Raw genomic sequence first — 22,840 nt, 5'->3', positions numbered from 1 at the left:
CCTTACATAGTGTGCATTAGCACCTCCTCCTATTTTAGGACGAATCATGCCCACTGACGGGCTGGAGAAACACGAAGCAGCACTGCATTTTCATAAAAAGATTGCAAAAAAAAACCCTTCAACAATCTAAAAGGCTTTAAAATCTCCATCAATTGCTACACCGTAGCACATTCAACTTTAACTACTCCCTCCGTCCCAAATTGTAGGTTACAAACATCTATGAACCTAGAAAAGTCAAAACGACATACAATTTGAAACGAAGGGAGTAGCTTTCAAAATCTTCTGCAACTGTTGATCATATTATTACGTGGCTCACATCCCAGTCTACGGTATGACACTAGGCAGTCCACCTCCACTGAGATGGTAACCTTTAGTTTACTACTCTCCTTCCATTGCACATAGACATACACTATATCTAGATGTGTAATAATATCTATGAATATAGAAAAATCAAAACGACCTACAATTTGGAATGGAGGGAGTATAATTTTAGTTACGAGGAAAGTTTCGTTGTACCACAAACATAATCAAATTTTTTTTCTGAGACCCCAAAAACTAATCAAAACATATTTTGTTTTTTAATGCGGTTTCTATCTTAATCGATCTTCTTTATCTTTATATTCAATCTCCCAGTTGCTATCTTAATCGATCTGCTTTATTATCTTTATATTCATCTCCCAGACGCCGTTTGACTTTGTCACTGACAGCACCAAATGCTCAATCAGCAGTAGTGCGGACAACCGTGTATGATTCTACCGGATCACGGTGACGTCGAAGAAACTGTTCTTTGAGACCGTCACTAAAAATGATTATTGCAGAGGGGGATCGATCCTTGAAAAATGAAAAGGATTGGGCAGTAAACAATTTGACAGATGTGTTCATATATCAGTCCTTCATTGACCGCGTGATAAATATGTTTGAGCCAAATGTGTATATTGTACGTAATCGGAACCCGAGCTTCCAGGAAATTTCGAGATCAGAGCAACTTCAGGTATATGCTGACCAAGCTTTGCTTCGTTAAAGCCTATACTGAACTGACGATGACGACAGAGTAACAGAGAGCATATGCCATATCCGCACGACTTTCCTCTCGGTTAGTTCGCGCCGGTCCCTTTCAATGATTGTAAAAGAGAGCTAGTTGCTCAAATCGTGGGATTTGTTAATGTTTTTTTTAGATTATATCAATTCATCATGTGTGAAACGTGGTAGACCCATTCTATCTAGAGGCTTTATCAGTTTTCTTGTTCTGTCCCTGTGCCAGTGGTTTAAAAAAAGGGCGTTGCTAGCGCCCGGACGTCCGGTCCGGGACGCTAGCATCGGACGCACGAGCAGCCGTCCGATCAGGTCCGACACCACTTCACGATCTTATCTTAAAAAAAAAGTCCCACCGAAACATTGTTCCATGTTGCATGAAACATCCCACTATCCATCGCCAGGTCTACAGCAAGCACCACCTTCCAATCTGCTGCTCACCCAAGCTAAATAGGGCCATTAAAATTGCAGAAATATGTCACATATCCTTCTCAAATTAAACTAAATCGCAACATCCGAAAATTTCTTACACAAAACCATGAAACATATCGATTAGATAGGTGTAACAAGATGGAATATGGTATGCAACATATAGATTCCGAAAAACAGATGAAACATTATGTAATGATTGTTGAAACAGTCGAGAAAAATAGATGTAACGATTAAAATTTAGAAAAGAAGCTTTATGCAAATTGCAAAAAGCTGAAATAAGTGGTTGAAACATTTCGAATCACCAAATGCCACATTTGAAATGGCTAGATGAAACATCACGAAATCAATTGCAACAGTTGAAGATGAAAACATTCAAATGCCTTGCCTTTCTCCAGATTTGACCCTCCAAGCATGAGTCCAGCCATTTGCACATTAGACCTTTGGGAGGAGCTCACCGGAGAACAACAAGACCGTGTTCTCCAACAATTTTCTGATCAAATTGCAACATAAAAAACAAAGCATTGCAACATCTGGCATCACGAGCTACAACATCAACAAGTTAGGATCAGGAGAAAGAGGGCAAACACAACCCTAACAACCCCAAGACGAAACTGATGTACTCATCATACATCACGGCTTCCCGTGCACAGAGATGAAGGCCCCAAGCTCAATCGAGATAGAGACGACGTGATAGTGCTCCAGATCGACGGTCCCCATCGATTGTTGCGTACACCGCCAAAAGCAATGGAAGAAGAAGGGTCGTCCCTACTCGACCTCCGTAGATGAGCGCAGATTGGGGGAAACCGTATAGAGTGCCGCTGACAGCACAGGCGAGGGGGCTCAGCACAGGCGAGGGGGCTCAGGCTTGATTTAGGGTGAGGGTAGCGGTTAGTGTGAGGAGACAGTCAGGTTTCATAGGAGAGAGGCGGAGGAGAGAGCTCTGGTGACTCGGTGAGGAGGGTGCGGCACGGAGAAAGATGTGTACCTGAAGGAGCTAGAAGGTCGGGGGGAGGCGAGCGTAGAGACTAGAGAGGAAGAAAAAAAGTATGGGGAGGAGACGATATGTGGTTGATGGTGCGGGCACGTGGCGAGCGCACCGTACGAAAATTTTGCTCGCGTCGGACGACTGATGTGAAGCATTACCCTTTAAAAAATCATTTACACTCTTTTTATTTAGCATAATAAAAAGTAAATTGCAGGTTGGAGAAAGGCGAAAGAGAAGGGCTTCAGTATTTTTATTTTTCGCGTTTTTGGAACCGGCTGGCGCTCGCTAGCTCCTGTTTTCACGTCTCTGATGTGGACATGCATGTTTTTGGTTGGACCAGGACTATCCCCTGCAGCCCTGCAGAGGCCGGTCGTAGTACCGGCCGGGAGGGCGTACGAGCATGTAATCTTTATCTTTATCTTTACCTATCTTTAAAGGGAGGAATCGATCCTTCGTGTTTCCGGCCTACTGATCGGTTTAGTTTCGACCGTCAGCTTCTTTGGAGCAGGCCCAACGCTACACCGTGGATGGTGGTCTCAAGTTACACGTCTGCACCGAGGAGCCTGCAGAGGTAACGACATGTTTCTCCTTTGGATGCCATCGAACCTTCGACTCTGCCACACGCGTTACCGTCGTAGCTGCTGCCGCGGTTCACGGGCCACCGCGACCCCACTCACCATCTAAAGCTGCCACTTTATTGAGTTTGATTCGCGCACAAATTTAAACCATTTTAAGAGTAATTAATGTGGATAATAAATCAAATTATCATCTAAGTTTTATATCATACTCGTTGGATCAGGGTTGCGTGGTAATTTATTTTACCCGTAGCAACGTATAGGTATATTTGCGTATAAATGGCAGCGAGACAGTAAAACAAATAGAAGAAAACACGCGCCGGGTATTGCCAAATGCCAAGCAATAGTGATCCCGTGAGCCTCCGATCAATGCCGGCCGGGCATCTCACCTGTGCACACCGTATTACAAAGTCTGCACAAAAGCTACTGGGGGCCCCTCTGAACATGAGCGAGGAGTTCAACTTTTTTCGTCCCCTGCGTGAGGAGTACTGCTGCAATAGCAATAATGTCACCCTGAGTCAGCTGATGGGGGCGTGTCGATCCCTTCTCGCAGAAACGACGATCAGCACAGCTAGCCCCAGAGCGTTATCAGCTTTGCAAGCCCGTACGTGCCCAGTCGACCTGCACTGCACCGTGTCTACGTGACACCATACACGTCCCTGGATCCACCGTGAGATGAGACCGAATCCGTCGTCGCATTCCTGCTGCTCTCGCGAGTCGCGACGAGACGATGATATCCCCCTCGTTCTGTTCCTCTGTTCCAAAAAAAGAAAGCTCTGTTTGTCATCTGTGTAGTTCGTGGGTTCTCCTGCTGAATCTCGTCCTGTAGGCTAACTATAATACGATTGGCCTACGCGCACACGAAATCATCAGCGAGTTTGTATAAAAATGCAAGTGCGATACGCCCGTATTTTGGAGAAATTAGAGCAACTCCCAATGCTCTAAAAAATTCTTCCCAAAATTATGTATTGGGGTTCTTCTAAAAAAATTTTCTCAAAAATATATCAATCCACAGCAGATCGCTAATAAATAGCCTCCAATATTTTAAAACAGGCCACGTCATCGTATTAGGCCCATCAGAAGGGATGCGCGAGCGTGCTGGAATCAGGATTGAAGGAGGAATGCCAACGCTAAAATATACGCGGTGGTAGGCTATTTTTTAGCGTTGCTAAAAAATTGGGGAAGGTTTGGGTGGACGGTTGGATCGTTTTTTCTCCTTTTTTCCTAAAAAAATATTGGGGGTAAGATTAGCAGCCTCTTGGAGTTGCTCTTAGGGTGCGTTTGGTTCGAGGGATGAAGTGGGACGGGACGGAACGATCCCACTTCATTCCTGTTTGGTTCGGAGACAGGTGGGACGGGAACATCCCTGTGAGGGAATATACCCTCCAGATGCGGGATGCCCCCATCCCACCAAAACGAGCGGACAGGGGCATCCCACTTCGCTCCCGTCACGCGCCGTCCATCCGCACCGGTGGAGGGGGCGAGGTTGGGTGGGGGGGGAGGGGGAGCAGCCGGCGGAGGGGCTGGCGCGGGCGAGCTCGGCCACGGCCAGCGAGCGCGAGCTCCGCCGCGGCCGGCGCGGGCGAGCTCCCCACGGCACCTGAGATCCGGCGGGCGGCGGCTCGAGGCCGTCGGGGCTCGATTCACGGGCGGCGCGCCCGGGGCAAGCTCCCCCGGCGGCGCAACGGCGAGCCCAAAAACGGTGCCACGAGAGGAACTGGGGTGGAGGAAGAAGATGGCAGTTAGTATGACAGGTGGGCCCCATGAACGGTGTCTAATAGAAGGAGAAAACGGTGCTCATCCGTCTACAGCAATCTCTCCAACCAAACAAAAAATTAGGACGGACCCATCCCATTCAACCAAACATGAAATGGGATCATCCCATCCCGGAAAACTGGGACGGGACCGTCCCATTCTACATTATCTCCCATCCAAACGCACCCTTAGAGACCAAATGGTGAGGGACTTATCATAATTGTGGGGAGCTGAACAAAAGTTTTTTTTAATAGTTTTGGCCTTTTTTATAGTTTCAGATTGTACGACTTCTTACATTCAGTGATTCAAACTAATGTTGAATACATGTACTTGCCTGATAATTAATAACTTACGTAGCATTCTCCAGAAGTTCCCAATAAATTTTTCCTAATAACTAGTTGATTGAGATATCCCAGTATCTCATTCATTGTTTTTGGGAGAGTTGCTTTTACAGTTCCCCAATAATCACATCCCAATCTAAGTACCATATTTGGGAGAGTCACAACTCCTCCTTTATTTTGGGAGAGTTGGGATGAATTATTGGTTTGTCCCAATAATTATTGGGAAATAGGAAATGTAAAAGGGATCTTCTGGAGCACTAGTTTCTTACGAATAATCCCAATACAGTAGTTGGATTGGGGAAATGAAGACCGCTGGAGATGCTCTTGGGTTACATTTGGATTGTGGCGGATCCAACCAGTGAGCTTAGGAGGAGCTTCCTCTTCTTCCTCTTCCTTCCCTCCCTTCTCTTTTTTTTTTCTTCCTAAAAAATCATGGGAGGCTAAGGAGGAGCTCCATTATTAGAGCGGCGGTAGGGGGCTTGAGCCCCGCTTACCCCACCCCTGGATTCGCCCCTGCATTTGGATCTTCCCTATTCATCCTATTCATCCTATGACTTCCCTTCACCCCATCAGACATGGTCTTCATTTCTTTTATACGCACTTCGAAAAATAATCTGCAAGTACGATTCTCAAATTCTCGAGTACATACCTCAATATGATTCTCATATTGAACTCTAATACTACCGCTTAATCTGTTAGCTAACAAATATAAAGTTAACCAATAGTAACATATTAGGTTTTTATGGGGAAATCTGTCCACTCAGATTTTAAGTCCCCGATTGGGTACACATGTGCTTGTATTTTTTTTCAGAATAAACGTCACTGTTCAGTTTTTCATAGATCCACACACACCATCACCGCCAAAACTTTTTTTTTCTAAATTAGAGCAATACAATGCGATAATGATAGTACCATCTCGCGTGGCTGCGCTGAGTGTACGTCCGATCACTCGCTCCAATTACCAACAAGGCCGGTCAACAATGCAGCTTGGAGTGTTGTACTAGTGCGCTTCAACGAGGGTGGCGCCGAATTTGGTCCTGCAGGCTAGCTGTAGAGCGATATCCCTGTCTGCGCGAGTTGCAACTGGGGGTTGGTGTGGAGTGGCTGAATGCGTTCCTCTTCCTGATCTCTGGTCATTGACCGCGTGGTCAATACGTGCTGGTGGCTCAATATACTACTTGGAACCCGAGCTTCCAGGAGGTTTCATGATCCAAAGCAAGTTCAGGTGCAGGATGATCAAGTTCTGCATATCATCAATCGATGAACGAAGAGACGCCAGAGATTTTTGGGTCGTTCCGTGAGGTTAACACCGTTGGGTGTGTGTAGTAAATTACTTGCAACTTGATGAAGAGCGAAAGGTGAAGGATTCGATGGAATACGTTCCATATTGTTTCAGCATTCGTACTTCTTTTTTTTATGATGGATAAACCATCGGTAGCCCTCGTTTATCCCGTCGTTGGAAGATTATCCTCGGCAATACTACTCTCTGCAATTAGGTCACTGACATGTGGGTTCGGATCTACACATAACTGGCCCAACTGCGAGTGCAGCTATTTCATAGGAGCGAGATATTACTCTCTGCAATTAGATCACTGACGTGTGGGTCAGGATCTACACGTAAGTGACCCAACTGCGGGTGCAGCTATTTCATACGAGTCTCGCTGCGTCGGTAACGAGGACATGTCTTTTTTCCCCCCGGAGGTAAAAAATTTCTGGAGGACGAGTGTATGATGAATCCCGGGGCCCGGGGGGCAAAGATCATGGAACCCAGACAAAAACTCCACGTTCGACGTCCGTCCCAAATCGGGCAGCAGCGACTGACAGTGAACCGCGGTTCTCGCGAGGCCATTCCTTCATCACTGCATAATCTGGTCAGGGTCGCGTGGGCGATCGATCGTGGCAGGCAACGTCGACAGCCTGCCTGACCACATTTGAATTGAATCCACTGATCCAACGAATCTCCTCCGGGGACTTGAGTTTCAAACTTGAATAAAAAAGTTTCAAACGTTTTTTTTTAGATTTCAAACCTTCGACGAACGTTGTGCCTGCGATCGACGGCGGCGGCCGCTCCGATGCAGGGTCAGCCACACGCGGCGTCACGTCGATGTGGGGGCACGTGCGGTGTCGCCGCCCCTCCAGCGTCCCTGCTCCTGACACGCCCCCGGTGGTGACTGTTGCGCCTCGCCCCTCCACGTGCGCAGAGGCCGCCGGACGCCGGCCACCCACCAACCGCCGCGTCGCCGTCGCCGTCGCCGCCTTGGCTATCCCTCTCAGCAGGCTCTCACCTTCCGCGCCTCCGCCATGGACCATCTAATTCTAATCCCACCGGATCATTTATTTTGCAGCAAAGAAATGCGAGCGAGAGCGCGAAAAAGTCCGAGGCGAGACGACCAGAACGGCGGACGCGCGCTCACCGCCGCATATAAAAAGCTGCCTTCTCCTCCTCCAGTCTCCAACCACGGCGCGAGCCCCGTCTCGCTGCGCGCCAACGCCAATTCCCCCGCCGCTCTCGCTCCCCCACTCTCCCTCTCCCTTCTCGCCGCGTACACGCGCGCGCACGCCCCCGCCCGCCCACCCCGCTCGCGCCACCTATCCCCACCCCACGATCCCGAGCCACTAAGCGTCCCCCCGCCGCCGGGCGGCCGGGCTCCCGCCGGATGGCGGCGTCCCTCGCCGCCGCCGCCGCCTCCGCCTCCGCGCGCTTCGTCGCCGGCGGCGAGGCCTCGCCGGCGCGGCCCTGGGCGGCGGCCGCGCGCGTCCCCTGCATCACCGGGCGGCGCAGGCGGCCCGCCGCCGGCGTGCGCTGCGGAGGGGCAAGGGCGCCGGCCGGCGGGGTTTTGCCGGAGGAGGCGGAGGCGGAGGAAGGGGGCCGGTTCGTCGGGTGGTTCCGGGAGGCGTGGCCGTACATCCGGGGCCACCGAGGGAGCACCTTCGTCGTCGTCATCTCAGGGGAGGTCGTCGCCGGACCCCACCTCGACGGCATTCTGCAGGTGGCCCTCTCGAACACAGGGTTCTGGCGCTCTGCGTTTTGCTTATTTGATCTAACTTTTTACGGCAATGGGATGAGATGGAATCGGCTGGTGCCTTTCCGCTTATCAGCTTATGCGGATTTTGCGCCGTTCTGTGCTGCTGGTTGCTCTTTTCATTCAAGGAAACGGAAAAGGTGTTGCTGATTGTTACGCCAGGCAGTTTATGAACTCGATCAATTATTGTAGTTCAAAAACAGTGCAACGGTCATTTTTTAAGAAAAATTAAAAACGTCGAAGTTTAAGGGTATCAAAACTTCAGAAATGGAAATTCTGACTCTTCCCTTCCAACTTTACTGAAATAACCGATATTTCAACAATTTTGATGAGACTGAAGACTGATTTTTGTTCTGCTATTGTTTAAGTTGCATGATGCATAATTGCATATCAATTGTGCTGCCACGAGACACAATGGCACCAACATTCATGAAAATTGCTTATTCGGGTGGGGTTTATCATTTAGGATTTTCCAGGCCTGTTTGACTCACCTACCGTTTTGTTGAAAAGATTTCAGCTTACCAATTGCACGTGTCTTCCTTGGTAGTCTTATTCTCACTTTCTGTTTCTGGCCTTCTCACCTCACCCACTCTTCCGTTGAAAACTATTGTTTTGCAAAATCTTGGATAGCTCGACCAGCTCCTTTTGCTTCTCTGGCCAATGAAAGGAAGCAATTTTTGGAAAAAGCAATAGTGAAGTTTTCTGGATATATGTTTCTTTCGTCATTCTACTTCTTCTGAAGGGGCTTCATCATTTTTCATGTGAGAGAGAGATGTTGAATTAGACATAGCTTATATGTTTCTTTCGCCATTCTATTTCTTCCAATGGGGCTTCATCATTTTTCCTGTGAGAGAGACACGCTGAATTAGACATAGTATTGTATATATACTTAGGCAGGTGAATCACTTTATGAGCTAAAGCATTGATTTATAATTATCTTAATCTACTATTATAATAACCGTTGCCTGCCAGCTACAGAGTCAGACAAAGCACTGCTAACAACTATGGCACACCTAGTTGTTCCCTAGCATGAGATGGGCTGTTCGGCTTCTACCGTGTCCTCCCTTCTGAAATTTTAATTTTATCTGCCCACTTTGTTCTCTGATTCCTTACAGTCTCCTGTGTCGCTTGTTTTCTTTCATTAAGTAATTTGTCCTATTGAGGCTATTATATACTGGCTTATATAAAACATAGAGTTGCTAAAATTATGTGGCAGAGTACCTTACGTTTTTGTAAAATAAACAGATCGCTACTGATGCATGCCTTCTTTGTTGTCTGCTTCATTGTATTTATTTTTATGTGCAGGATATATCCCTTCTTCATGGTCTTGGGATCAAATTTGTTCTCGTTCCTGGAACACATGTCCAGATTGATAAGCTCTTGGCTGAGAGAGGTTAGCTATAGCTTTGCATCTTTACTCCTGTATGAACAATTCGATATTGTGTGTTCTCTACCACAGTTTCCTTTTTTGCATGCTGCTTAAGATGATGTTTTGTAACAGTTTGATATCCTGTAAAAGTTGCTATCTACTTTGAAAGATTCTATTCCCTTTCTTTTTTTTTCTTTCTTTTTTATGTGCGTCATCCATCATATTAATATGATACCAGATAGGGAAGTATGGTGGTGTTATGGAGGATGAACAGTACTCGTGGGTAAACTTCACTGTTTTAGGTTTAAGCTTTCAATGTCTTAAATCATAAATACTATGAAAAGAGAGGTGAACATATCCATTTGCAATAATGTCTTGCATTAGCTTTGTGAATTTGCATTTTGAGATTCTACTTATGCACAGCTGTGGGGTAATTATGTGTTGCTTCATAGTGGCTGGAGAGATTACATCTGTTTGCACTATGCAATTGTTCATGATGTGTTGCAGTAATAATTCTATCCAAAGTTAACATATTCTTAGGTGTTCATATATTGTTGGTGAAGCACCAAATTTAGAAGCTGTGAACTCAATTTTTAATACCATTGCAGTTCATTCTTTGTTTTTTGCACTCTTAATTAACTTGCCTCTCGAGCTTAGATTGTTTTCTTTATTTTTCTTATTTCACTTGTTGTGATGCGTCTGTGGTCTCCAATGAGCTCAGTTTTGTGATTTTTTTTCAGGCAAGAAGGCTAAGTATGCTGGTCGTTACCGTATTACCGATTCAGATTCATTAGAGGCTGCAATGGAGGCAGCTGGCCGAATACGGCTAACTATAGAAGCGAAGCTATCTCCTGGTCCACCAATGTTAAATCTCCGTCGACATGGGGTTAATGGCCGTTGGCACGAAATTGCTGATAATGTTGCTAGTGGAAATTTTCTTGGTGCTAAGGTTAGTTCAACTGCGCTGGTTATTTACTGCATATCATCTTCCATTTGTATGTGGGTATCACATACAGTGAATAGACAATGGGAAGAAAATATAAGTGCGGATTTTTGGTATCACTGTACCAAGAGTAGCATTTTTCAATCATATTGCTTGTAGGAGCATTGATTGATGAGACATTGGGTGTGTGGGAGAAGAGGGTTAAGGAAGGGAGGAATACTTGGGGTGCTACGGGGGTCAATTTTGAATCTAAACTTACTGTATAATGTAGTATTGTACACGCTTCAATGCTCAATTAATGTTGAACTCATACTGTTTGCATCCGTTATGTTACCTCTCAAGGAAAGATAAAATGCAAACTTACTCTATGTTGCCTGCATCTCAAATGATTTGTACCTAAGTCCTGAGATGTTGAATTGATATACCTCTCTCTTCTTTGGCAGAGGCGAGGGGTTGTTGGTGGCACTGATTATGGATTCACTGGTGAAGTTAAGAAAATAGATGTTTCACGGATAAGAGAAAGGCTTGATAGAGATAGTATAGTTGTTGTGAGCAATATGGGATACTCCAGTGCAGGGGAGGTCTTAAACTGCAAGTATGCCACTTACTCCATTCATATTTGTAGCTTTTGCTATTAATTTAGAACATATCGCAGTATATAAGTGATGCTATGCTTTACCATAAAAAATTGCCTTGTATCTTTACTCATGGCAACGCTCTTGGAAAGATACAACGTTAGCAGTTGCGCCATTTTGATACGTGCAGGCGCTAACATCACTTTTTCTGGCTTATTTTGTAGTACATATGAAGTTGCTACAGCATGTGCTTTAGCCATAGAGGCGGACAAGCTTATTTGCATTGTCGATGGACAAATATTTGACGAGCATGGCCGAATCAATCGTTTCATGTCTATTGAGGAGGCAGATATGTTGATCAGAACACGTGCTAAGCAGAGTGAGATTGCTGCGAATTATGTTAAGGTTGTTGATGAGGAGGACATTAATCATGTCCGCAACCTCCCGATGAAACAGGATACAGAACATGGTTTGAATGGAAGGAGCCATTTTAATGGGTACACTGCATCTTTCCGGAATGGTGTGGGTTTTAATAATGGAAATGGTCTCTCTGGTGAGCAAGGGTTTGCTATTGGTGGGGAGGAGCGCTTGAGCAGGTCAAATGGTTACCTTTCAGAGTTGGCAGCAGCAGCATATGTATGCCATGTAAGTATTTAGCTTCTTACATTTTTTATTATTTAAACAATTTTGCATGCTTTACTGATTCCTGATTCTTGATTGTGTTTTGAACCCTGTGACTGTGATGTTCTGAAGTTTATTTCCCACAACAAGTTACTCCCACTTTGTCTCTAGGGCTCCAGCAATGTTCACGACAATCTCGAACTGCAGGATGCTCATATTTTCTAAAGTGCTTACGAATATGTGCATATCAACTTTGGCTGACTGAACTCATCTGTTTGTGTATAAATATTAGAGTAGAAAACCACTATCATGTGGGAGGCACCTTTCTCTTGTTGATTGATAGTTCTTTTGTGCAATTATCTAAAAATCAGTGGTATACTCACTAAAATTTTTCATTCTGAAACGTGACAAATAAAACTCTCAACTGCTAGATCTATTCAGGGGAAAGGGAAGGCAAATCAGAATTTATTCATAGTCTGCCATGTCATTATTGTAGTGCACTTGTAGCGAAAGTTAAGTATGTATACCTTTTCCATTGTCTAAAGTGTACTTGGAATATGCATTGGTGCATGGAATAAGATGTCTGCTACAATCCCTGGGTCATTATGTTCCATGATGCAACATGTGACAGTAATACATACATTCTTATCATCTGTCTTGCACATTTTCTTTTGCCCTAATATAATTTCCTCCTTTTTCTCATGTCAGGGTGGTGTCCAAAGAGTTCATATCGTGGATGGTACTGTTGGTGGATCATTGTTGTTGGAACTATTCACTAGAGATGGTGTTGGAACGATGATAGCTAGGTATAATAGAACTGTTTTTTCTATGTTAGCTGCCACTGAACATAGCAGCTTTTGTGTGTAAGCCCATATTGGTTTAATATGTGATGTACCTAGATGCAGTCTTGAGCAAGTGGTTTTTGATGTGTTTCTGTCAGCGTCACAAGAAATCGCTCCCCTAAACTCTGCTAAAAAAAATGCATGCATGGCATATCTCTTAGGGAATATATATTTCCCTTTCTAGTTCGTCTTTATTTAATTTCCCAGTCTTCTTGAGATTGGAATGCTTTAGTTTTGTGTCAAAATATATGTTAGGTCAATGGTGGGTGTGTTTTAAGGGAATCACTGGTGGATATTTGACCATGTACCATATGGTGTAAAATAAGATTATGAATTATGATCTTGTTTGATGCTATATTGTAATGGTTGAAAGTGGTATATTGGCTACTCGCTGGAAAGTCAAATTTTGTTCTCCAGTTTTAGGTCTATGGGAGTTCCTAGCTGTTGATACATAATCTGCAAGGGCAAACAACAATAGAACATGATCCTTAATCTAAAGAATGATACTGCGTGTGATGTAGAATAGGACTTTTTGGAGTGCTTATATATCTTAAGCAGAATGTGGATGGGAATTAACAGTATTTCCTCATATTTTGCAGGGATATGTATGAAGGTACAAGAATGGCTAGAGAGGAAGATCTTTCTGGTATTAGAAAGATCATTCATCCTCTAGAAGAATCTGGTGTCCTGGTGCGCCGAACAGATAAAGAGGTCATTATTTTCTTTTATTACAAATAAAACATCGATCTGTTCATTAGTGCTGCGTCTTTCTTTCAGTCTAGCATTTTATGCAACTGAACAGAAAATTCTCTCTTTTCCTTAGCTTCTTGAAGCATTGACGTCATTCATCGTCGTGGAAAGAGATGGTTCGATCATAGCGTGTGCTGCTCTCTTTCCTTATCTTGAGGATAAATCCGGAGAAGTTGCTGCTATTGCTGTCTCTGAAGAATGTCGAGGACAAGGCCAAGGAGACAAGTTGCTTGGTATGACTGCAGTTTAGCATATTTCTGTTCTTTTGTTGAATTAACATCACATGCCACATCGGTTCAAGGTAGATAGGTTTTGCACAATAAGTATTTAGAAACTGGTTACTGTGATGGGACAGAGTTAAGACTGGGCCGTATTGGTGGCTAGGCTGACAAATTTTTTGTTGTGGTTTATCCTGGGTTGTGTATGATAGTGATTATTTGATATTTCCAACATTTAATTTCTAAATAACACAAGAAAACATCAAGGAACAAAAACCAAGTTTGTCAGGTACGATTGATCAAATATTCAAATACTTACCCATGGTGATACTGTTTTTGCAGATTACGTTGAGAAGAAGGCTTTATCCCTTGGACTGGAGAAATTATTCTTGCTTACTACACGGACAGCTGATTGGTATGTACTTGTTCTAGTAGTTATGAGAGTTTTATATGTTATCAAAGATAGTAAGAAGAGGCGTTTGATCTTGCATGTTTTATTTAGATACTGAAACCTAGCGAATCTCAATGCATCATTAGGAAGTAGAAACTGCAATGCCTTCATCTGGTGGGGCAAAACCACATCTTGTCTTCACCTTGCGCACAGTGAATGTTGAGAAAATAACAGTCCACAGTTCCAACCCAAATTGTTTCTCACTTAGCCAGATAAAAGAATGTTGCTTATTTTGTCTGGATCTCCCGCAGGTTTGTTCGTCGCGGCTTCAAGGAGTGCTCCATTGAATCGCTGCCAGCAGTGAGGAGAAAACGAATTGACCTTTCGCGTGGGTCGAAATACTACATGAAGCGGCTCCAGGTTGCAGAGATTGGGCTTATGGCTGTCAACGGGTTTGCCATGAGATGATTCAATGCTAGTTTACAGATCTAGTTGCTGCACACGAGGGTTGTTTGATGACCCCTGCAGCGCTTGTACATTGTAGAACTGTGTTTATGCAAGTAAATATTCGATGTATTTGCATAAAAAGGGTAAATAATCGATGTGACGGTTGTTTCTTGAGTAGGAGCTGCCACTGGGGTTGGTATAGTGTAATCTTTGGCTGGCTAATAGCTTTGAGCCAGTTGTGTTGTTGTACTGTGACCGATTCCCCTTCTCCACCGTTTTTTTCACCGGGCGAAATGGAGTTAGCTAGTCTTGTACTCTTGTAAACTATTCTTCTTCACCAGTTCACCAAGTGCTATTTCAAAGTTAAAACAAACCGAAAACTTCAAATTCCAACCTAGGAGGTGGAGGTCAAGCCCAGGTCCTCCCCGGACCGGCTGACCTCTAGTCCATCATTCCGTGGTCTGGATTGCGGTAATCCTTGTGTTTGCTTAGCTGCTAGTATTAGTATAGGTAGCCAGTTCCTCAGGTAGTGAGTTTTCTCGGACTGCAAGCTTGAGTCGAGTCTTTGCCTTAGGAGTAGTCCCTCCATCCAAAATAATCGTTCATCTGGCAAATTTTAGACACCTTATTAGTTATAAGAAATGACGTTGTTATCCCTAATTACTTATATTAATTATGATTGAAAGTCACGTTGTCTATTTGGTTTTATGGATCTTGAATGAATCCATATACATTGAAATAAAAAAAACATTAATTGAGTGTATGATTGTCTCCACACTTCTTCATACGCTTTTTGTTGATGTGAGTGTTGTTTTAATTAGATGAGGCTCGTTAGAACCTAAAAGAACACCTGAAATTTTCAGGATAATTTGAATTTGAATGCTAAAAAAACACTTACTTTAGGATGAAGGGAGTAAGTTTGTATGTCTGGCTTCCAACTACAAGTAAAAAGCTACTTATGCAACTCAAAATCAGACTCTCATCTTAGCTCTATAGAAACAAATCATCTAGCAGATCTTCAGTTCTATGCTATTTTCCCCCAACATTTGTATCAGTCTTTGTTGAAATCCATGTCGCCAGTTCTGTCTTGGAGCCAAGCTACGGACCTATACGTAGGGCGGTAGGCATATCGCCACCATTCCCCTTCCACGTCATGGTGTGGGAGGCGTGGGATGAACCAGACGTGGTCATCCATTGCGTGGTAAAGGAGCAGGTGACCGGTACGTCGTTCCCTCAGCTGACACGCGACAACTACGAGGATTGGAGTCTCCTGGTAAAGGGTGAAGCTGGACGCTCGTGGCCCTTGGGACGCGGTTGAGCACAGCGATGCTCATCACCAAGAGGATCGCATGGCGCTTGACGTCATTCTGTGTGGGAAGTGATAAATCCATTCATGTCGGTTCTTACTACACCCGCAAGACAATCCTGCAGCGTCTGCGCAGATAGTGGGAGCTGCTCTCCTTCCACAATGGCGAGCATGTGAACAACTTCATGCTTCGCCTTTCTGCCTGATAAGTCACTAAACATCGATGACACCATCAACAAGCAACGTGCTATTGAGAAGCTGCTACGCATTGTCCCAACAAGTACTCGCAGATGTCGATCGAAACTCCGCTTGACATGGTGGAGCTTACGATCGAGGAGGAAATCCTCGTGGTTTGCTTATCTACTGGTATTAGCATAGGCAGCTAATTTCTTAGGTATTAAGTTTCTTTGGGCTGCAAGCTTGAGTCAAGTCTTTCTCTCGGTGTGTCAAAGTTAAGTCAAGTCTTTGCCTTAAGGAATAATTTATTATAGCTGGTTTCTAGTATATCTTTCAGCTATAAATAAGAGGTTAAGGTCAGAGTGCACAGTTTTCAAGACTAAGAACTTGATAACTATGCTTGCTTGGTGTCATGGGGATGAAACTTCTTTTCCCATCTGATGAAACTTCTCCTTCTCTTTCCTAATAATGATCTTGCCAAGTGATGTGGTATAAATTTTAATGCTCATAAAACTTTCCATTAAGACCGGCTTAAAGCCACCAACAAGAGTAGCTCATTGTAAGGGCCAGTTTGGCAGGGCTCCGGCTCCTCCTAAAACGGCTCCGGCTCTGGCTCCTCTAGTGAAGCAGCTTCTCTGGTATAGATGGAGCTGTTTTGGAAAGTGTTTGGCAAAACAACTTCTCCTGTATTTTTGGGAATGGACGTAAGAGGTCAAATGTCCTATATGCCCTTGGATATATATATTTTTTAATAGATGAATTGAATATTTAATATTAGTTTATAATTTAAGTCCATTTGAATTAAAAAATAAATGAAAAGGGACTCCTCTCTCATTTTCTTTTTTTTCCTTCACCTTTTCTTTTTTTTCTCTATTTTCCTTCTCTTTTTCTTTTTTCTCCACGTTCTCCATCTGCCTTATCTTCCCGTCTCCTCTGGTCTTCCGCTGCCCTTCTCTCCATCGCCCAGCTCCTCGTCGCCGCGCCGCCTAGCTCCCTGCCCCCCCCCCCCCCCCCCGTCGTCGCGCTGCCCCGCGCCCTGCCGCCCAGCTCCCCATCGCCGCGCCGGGCAAGCTCCTCTACCCACGCTCCTGCTCGTCCGCTGAGTCGCCATCTACCTGCTGCGCTCACCGTTGGCCGACCACCGCCGGCCTAGATGCGGCGCCTCCGCCACCCCCAACCCCCGGATCGAGGTCAGCCACGGTCGATCCGCTCGTTTCCCCGCCCAGAGCACCTTCCTGCGCGCCACCGGAGCTGGTCCACGACGCCGCCGTCCCTACTGCGAGGCGAGGCGAGGACAGAGGGAGAGGCGACACTCTTCTGGTTGCGGTGGCAATTTGGACGTAATATTGGCCAACTTGAGGGGCACTTTCCTAACCGCTGGCTAGGCGTGCGGGAGGAAGCCGCCGGAGCCAAAAAAAAAAAACCGGCTTCGTCTCCTACGTGTAAAAACAGCTCCGACTCCGGATGGCTTCTTCACAGGAGCCGTTTCATTTTCCCCCTTTAGCTTGGCTCCACCAAAAAGAGCTATAGCAAAGGGGCCGTAACTCAAAATCGGCAGTCCCAAATTAGCAAGCAAAGCTTCACTTCTGTGCTGCTTTTCCCAGCATGGATCGGGTCCGGTGATCCTCTGTTCTCCAGATGCCAACCACCAGATGTAACGGGCGAACAACCCCTATTAAAAAGCTAGGACCATTAACAAAATAAGGCCTCGCTAGGCTCAACGGCCGAGCAGGTCAAGTCGTCTGCAGGAGTGTCAGGCAATCCCCACGATCTTTCTCAAGGACCAAGTTGCAATTCTCAAAGCAGAGGGGCCGCTATCGTTGCTGTCGCTACTATCGCCAAGTTGCTAGGCACTTGCCTTGCCATTTCCATGTCACTACCATGACATCGATCTTTACAATTTTAGCGTGACAGGAATCACAGGATGGCGGACATCATTGTGACAACTAGGCGCTGATCATGTGTGCTTTTAAATTAAATTCATTACTACAGAATAATTCAGGGGGTCGCTGCATTAGTTTCTGGACAGGTCAAACACGCGCTAACTTGGATCTGTATAGATGTCCTCTATGGAATGCTGAAATTTCAAGGGAAATCCCTTCAAGAAAACAAGAAATTTCAAGAAAAATTTCAGCAGCGTTCTTTAACTGGATCATGGACTGGACGACTCGTGTATAACATCCACTAGAAACGAGCAGTTCCCAATTTCCCATGAACTCATCTAGTTGGACCTGGATGTCTAATGAATGTTTTTCTTTCAGGCCTTTTGTGTTGGGAAAAAGCATCATTTTTTTCATCTATATCCCATAGCTAAGCTTGGGATAGCCAACAAATGCACCAATGTCTTCAGCTTGAAAAGACAAGAAATGAAGGGAAAAAAAGAGGAGAAAAACAGAGGAGCGTACTTTTCAGTGATGAAAAATAAAAGATTATAGACACATCCCACATGCAAGACAATGCCTTGGAGCAAAATGCGATGACTCCAGAGATTAAATTATCTCACAATGCTAGCTAGACCAAGGATTCCACTGGTGACATAAACTTCATCATACCACTAAGTACACCAATCATCTCAACACAGAAACAGATCGATAAGAGGACCAGAGATATGCGATTTGCATAGGCGCTGCTGTAATCTTCTTAGATAGGAAGCAGCTTAACGAGCCAATCTTGATTATATCAAGCACACGCAGCGAGGAAGTTGTGCATAGCGAAGAACTCAGAAGCAGGCTTCCAACAGGCAGCAGCAGCAAAGGGCGGCCAAGCTGTCGAAACAGATCAAAGAATTCCATCAGGAAATTGCAACAATAGTCATAAAGTAATAGGCATTTTGCTGCTACAAAATTGACAAAAAGAATGTCTAGTTTCTTGCTTAGGTGGACAACAAAAACAAAGAGAGCTGTGTAGTACAACAATCCAAATGCATATAAATTGAGCGTATGACCAATCAGTATTCATCTGCATAATCCGGCGGTGTTGAGATTTCTCGGTTGGCATGATACCACAATACACCAATCATCTCAACAGAGAAACAAATCATGACTTCCATAGACCACAGTGCATCAGCGTTCACCGGAAATATTTCCCGGCTGGCACTGGCAGTATAAGTTAGAAAAAGGAATCAGACCAAAGAGACTATCTCCAGAATGATCCTTCGATTCCATCGGTTTCTCGGGGAGTAGTTACCTACCTTCTTCTAACCCAAGCGGCAAACACAACGCAGTTGTCTCGCAACGAGAAAAACACTGATCTGGCGGTGTTGATATTTCTCGGTTGGCATGATACCACAGTACACCAATCATCTCAACAGAGAAACACTGATCATGAGTTCCATAGTGCATCACCGTTCACCGGAAATATTTCTCGGCTGGCACTGGCAGTATAAGTTAGAAAAAGGAATCAGACCAAAGAGATGATCTCCAGAATGGTCCTTTGATTCCATCGGTTTAGTTACCTTGTTCTAACCCAAGCGGCAAACACAACGTAGTAACTGTCTCGCAACGAGAACATCGTTAATAATTAAGTAAACAACGACGTGCTGGCAGGTTTCGCAGAAATGCAGCAAGTGTTGTCAACCTTTTAAGATGCAGCTGTAACAAATCGTTTTTATCAATCGCCTACAGTCCTTTTGCAGCTATAATCAATATGCAGCGCATCAGCTCGGAAGAAATCAGCCAAATTGAAACTTAGAAATTTGTACGAGGCGCTTCAGATAGAAGGTCAACTTCGAGTAACGAGACACACTGACCAAAAGCCAAGCTGGAAAGGCCGGGCCAACCCAACCCAAAAGATATTTTTTTCGCAGGAGAGGCGTCGTGGGCGGAGTGGGGACCACGCGTCAGGCTTTTGGAGGATCGGGGCGCGGTCAGCTCACGGGCGCGGGGAAGCCGGGCCCGCCACCACGTCCACCCAACCGCTCGCCGATTGGCGCTGGCCAACTACACCCACGCCTACGCCACACGATTAACTCCCCCACCCACTAGCGCCGCCGGCGGAGGCGCCGTCTCCGGCGAACGTTTCCACCGGTATTTCGAGACGGCGAACACGAATTGTACTACTCGGATCTGGGTACGCATGGGACGTCGAGTGATGATAGAGAGAGGATTGAAAGGGGAGGCGGCGCACGTACCATCCCTCCATGAAGGAGGGCCCTCCGCTGCCCTGCGGCCGCTGCGGCGGCGGCGGCTGCGCGTAGGGCGGCGGGTAGCCCTGCTGCGGGTACCCCTGCTGCGGTGGATACCCCTGCTGTGGGTAGCCCTGCGGTGGGTAGCCCTGCGCCGGCGGTGGGTAGCCCGCGGGCGGGTAGCCCGCCGGCGGGTACCCGTCCTTCCCGGGGTACCCTGCGAGATCCAAGAGAGGAGACGCAGACGTCAGGTGGATGGAACAGTGGAGCACGAGAGATGTAATTAGCCGGCGATCGAGATACGGACCTTGCGGCGGAGGCACGCCGACGGGCGGCTGCTGCTGGCCGTAGTAGCTCATCGCGGCGGCGGGAGGCGGAGGCAGGGTTTGGGTGGTGAGTGGTGTTGAGGGCGGCGCGGCGCTGGGTGTGGGCGGGCGCGGACGCGGACCGGCGGTTAGTTATTATATAGATAGACGAGACGAGATTACAGGCAGGCGGGCAGAGAGGCAAGAGCTGCTACCTGCCAGAGCGGAGGGGGCAGTTGTGCCTCCAGCGGCCGGTAGGACCAGACCAGGAGCGTGTCGGATCGGAACCGCGTGGGGTTTGGGCTGGCTTTGCCTTTGCTGCCTGCAGCCTGGGTCCGCGCCGCTGCGGATGCGATGTAGCCGTTTGGCCGACGACGAAGCAGCGAGTGTGCCGTTGAGCTAGCCAGATGGACACACACGACGAAGCGTCCTAAGCCGGCTAAGGCTAAGGCTGTGTTTGGCTGAACACAATACAATACAGATGGGATGCTTCCGTTCCATTTTTTTTTTGGATGGGATCGATTCGCTCATGTATTTTGTTTGGTTGAAGAATCTGCGGGACCAACGCCGTTTTCTGCTTCTGTTAGCCACCTTTAGTGGGATCCACCTGTCATACCAACGAGCGCTTCTTCCTCCTCCCCCTCAGTCCCGATGGGCAAACTTGTCGGCCAGGGAGCTCGTCCCTCCGGCCCTGGGGCACGGCCGTGCCGCCGGGGGAGCTCGCCCCCGCCGGCCTCGGGCTCTGCCGCGCCGCCGGGGGAGCTCGTCCCCACGGCCCTGGGGCTCTGCCGCGGTGCCGGGGGAGCTCGCCCCGGCCGGCCTCGGGCTCCGTCGCGCCGGCTCCTCCCCGCCGCCCCTCAGGCCGGCTCTCCTCTCCGGCGGATCCTCCCCGCGCCGGCGGCTCCTCCCCGCCACCCCCAGGAAGGCTCTTCCCGCCGGCGGCCTTCCCCGCGCCGCCATGGGCTCCCCCGTCGATGCTCTTGGCCGCGCTGCCACCAAGCGGCCTCGAGACGGAGGGTGACGGTGCGAGACGGGAACGAAGTGGATGCCCCCAATCCGCTGGTTTCGGAGGGATGGGGCATCTGATGAGCATATTTCCTGCCTCCCAAACCGCTGATTTTGGAGGGACACGAGCATCCAACATCTGATGAGCATATTTTTTTATTGAGATGGTTCCATCCTGAGTGTATTTCTGAACCAATCGTAGGATGAAGTAGGCTCGTCCCATTCCATCCCACTATATTACCTGAACCAAACACACCTTAAAATCTTGAGTCCATGAGTCCAGGCTATAGTACACTTGTGATCGTCATCGTCGTCAGATTTCTGCCAAAAATATCTCAGTTTCAACTGGTTACCATGCATGCCTAAACAAATGAGTTACATGACTAATCAAACGAGAGTGAAGAGTCGCATGCCAACTGACCTGTAGCACTTTCGAAAACTCTGGATACTTAGTCTTACAATTTTTCACACATTGCTACTATATGGATCGTGTTTTTTCTTTCATGTACTGATACATGGAACTAGGATTGCAACGAGAGGAGAGCCATGTAAATTATATCATGCATATTTCTTACAAATTAGAGGTAAATAAAATAAACTCAAATAAGTTTTTCATGCAAACCAGTTGAAGTACAGAGGAAAAAATTTGGGGGCAATGGCCCTTGCCATCCCCTCCCTAGCTCCGTCCCTAGTGACCCTAACCACCTAGTGGGTTTAGAGCCTCAAACACTAAGGTCTTGTTTAGTTGCCCAACTTTGGGGTGTCAAAATTACTGTAGCAACACTGTAGCGTTTCGTTTGTATTTGTGAATTATTGTCCAAATATTGACTAATTAGGCTCAAAAGATTCGTCTCGCAAAGTACAACAAAACTGTGCAATTAGTTTTTGATTTCATCTACATTCAGTACTTCATACATGTACCGCAAGTTTGATGTGATGGAAAATCTTCCTTTTGCATAGTGCTAAAGTTGGGATTTTAAAGTGAACTGAAACATGACCTAAAAGTCTAGTCCACCCACGGGGCGGTCACACGTGCATAATACTAGCTCTTCTGGTGCTTTAACTATCGCTCCAACGAAAATTGTTAATTTAAAGGTGCTCCGGCTAGCAAGACTTATGAGCTAGTATAATTTATTTTGGAATCATAATATGATGACAAAAGAGTACGGCACTACAAATCCACACTACCATACTACATAGAATCAATGGTTTTACTTGTACCGCTGGAAATTGGATAAGTCACAGAAATTATCTTTAATTGGCCGGCCAAGTGTGCCAGGAATGGAAGAATAACTAGGAAAATATGCTGCTGAAAATGCCACAAGATTCACTTGGTAGCAATGTCGATCATTTGAGGCCGGGAAGCGGTGAGAGCTCACAGTTAGGTCCGACCGTTACCACCATCGTTATGTCCTTGGGTCCTATTTATTTCCGCTCTTCTCGCTTTTCACTTCATGGAGTTCAAATCTTTGAAACGTCTTACCACGTAAATGAAAATCTGAAAAAAAAATAAGCTAGGACGTTTGGTGGAATTGTCATCTATTTTCACCGATAAACCGCTTATAAGCAGAAATAGCAGAAATAGACAGGACCTATAATGAACGGATGGACGCCGCAGGTTTATG

The 22,840-nt window shown here is 46.2% G+C and overlaps 2 protein-coding genes across 2 annotated transcripts; one reads left to right on the top strand and one right to left on the bottom strand.

Moving 5' to 3' along the window:
* Window positions 1–7,700: 7,700 nt before the first annotated feature.
* Window positions 7,701–14,623, top strand: LOC117839048 (probable amino-acid acetyltransferase NAGS2, chloroplastic). The gene is made up of 10 exons (XM_034719285.2): window positions 7,701–8,110; window positions 9,449–9,536; window positions 10,253–10,461; window positions 10,899–11,050; window positions 11,255–11,675; window positions 12,360–12,457; window positions 13,093–13,204; window positions 13,317–13,476; window positions 13,804–13,876; window positions 14,164–14,623. Exons 1-10 carry the CDS (start codon window positions 7,778–7,780, stop codon window positions 14,318–14,320), a joined length of 1,803 nt encoding a protein of 600 aa, XP_034575176.1. The 5' UTR covers window positions 7,701–7,777; the 3' UTR covers window positions 14,321–14,623.
* A 3,542-nt stretch (window positions 14,624–18,165) lies between these two features.
* LOC117839598 (uncharacterized) lies at window positions 18,166–20,604 on the bottom strand. The gene is made up of 3 exons (XM_034719979.2): window positions 20,213–20,604; window positions 19,912–20,122; window positions 18,166–18,547 (listed from the first exon to the last, which is right to left on the bottom strand). The coding sequence occupies exons 1-3, from the start codon at window positions 20,262–20,264 to the stop codon at window positions 18,502–18,504; spliced, it is 309 nt and encodes a 102-aa protein (XP_034575870.1). The 5' UTR covers window positions 20,265–20,604; the 3' UTR covers window positions 18,166–18,501.
* Window positions 20,605–22,840: the final 2,236 nt, after the last annotated feature.

The sequence above is a fragment of the Setaria viridis genome, chromosome 9, assembly GCF_005286985.2.
Source record: "Setaria viridis chromosome 9, Setaria_viridis_v4.0, whole genome shotgun sequence".
NCBI classification, from domain to species: Eukaryota; Viridiplantae; Streptophyta; class Magnoliopsida; order Poales; family Poaceae; genus Setaria; species Setaria viridis.
The sequence above is the reverse complement of the archived record's forward strand: the minus strand, read 5'-3'. Positions and strand labels throughout refer to the sequence as shown.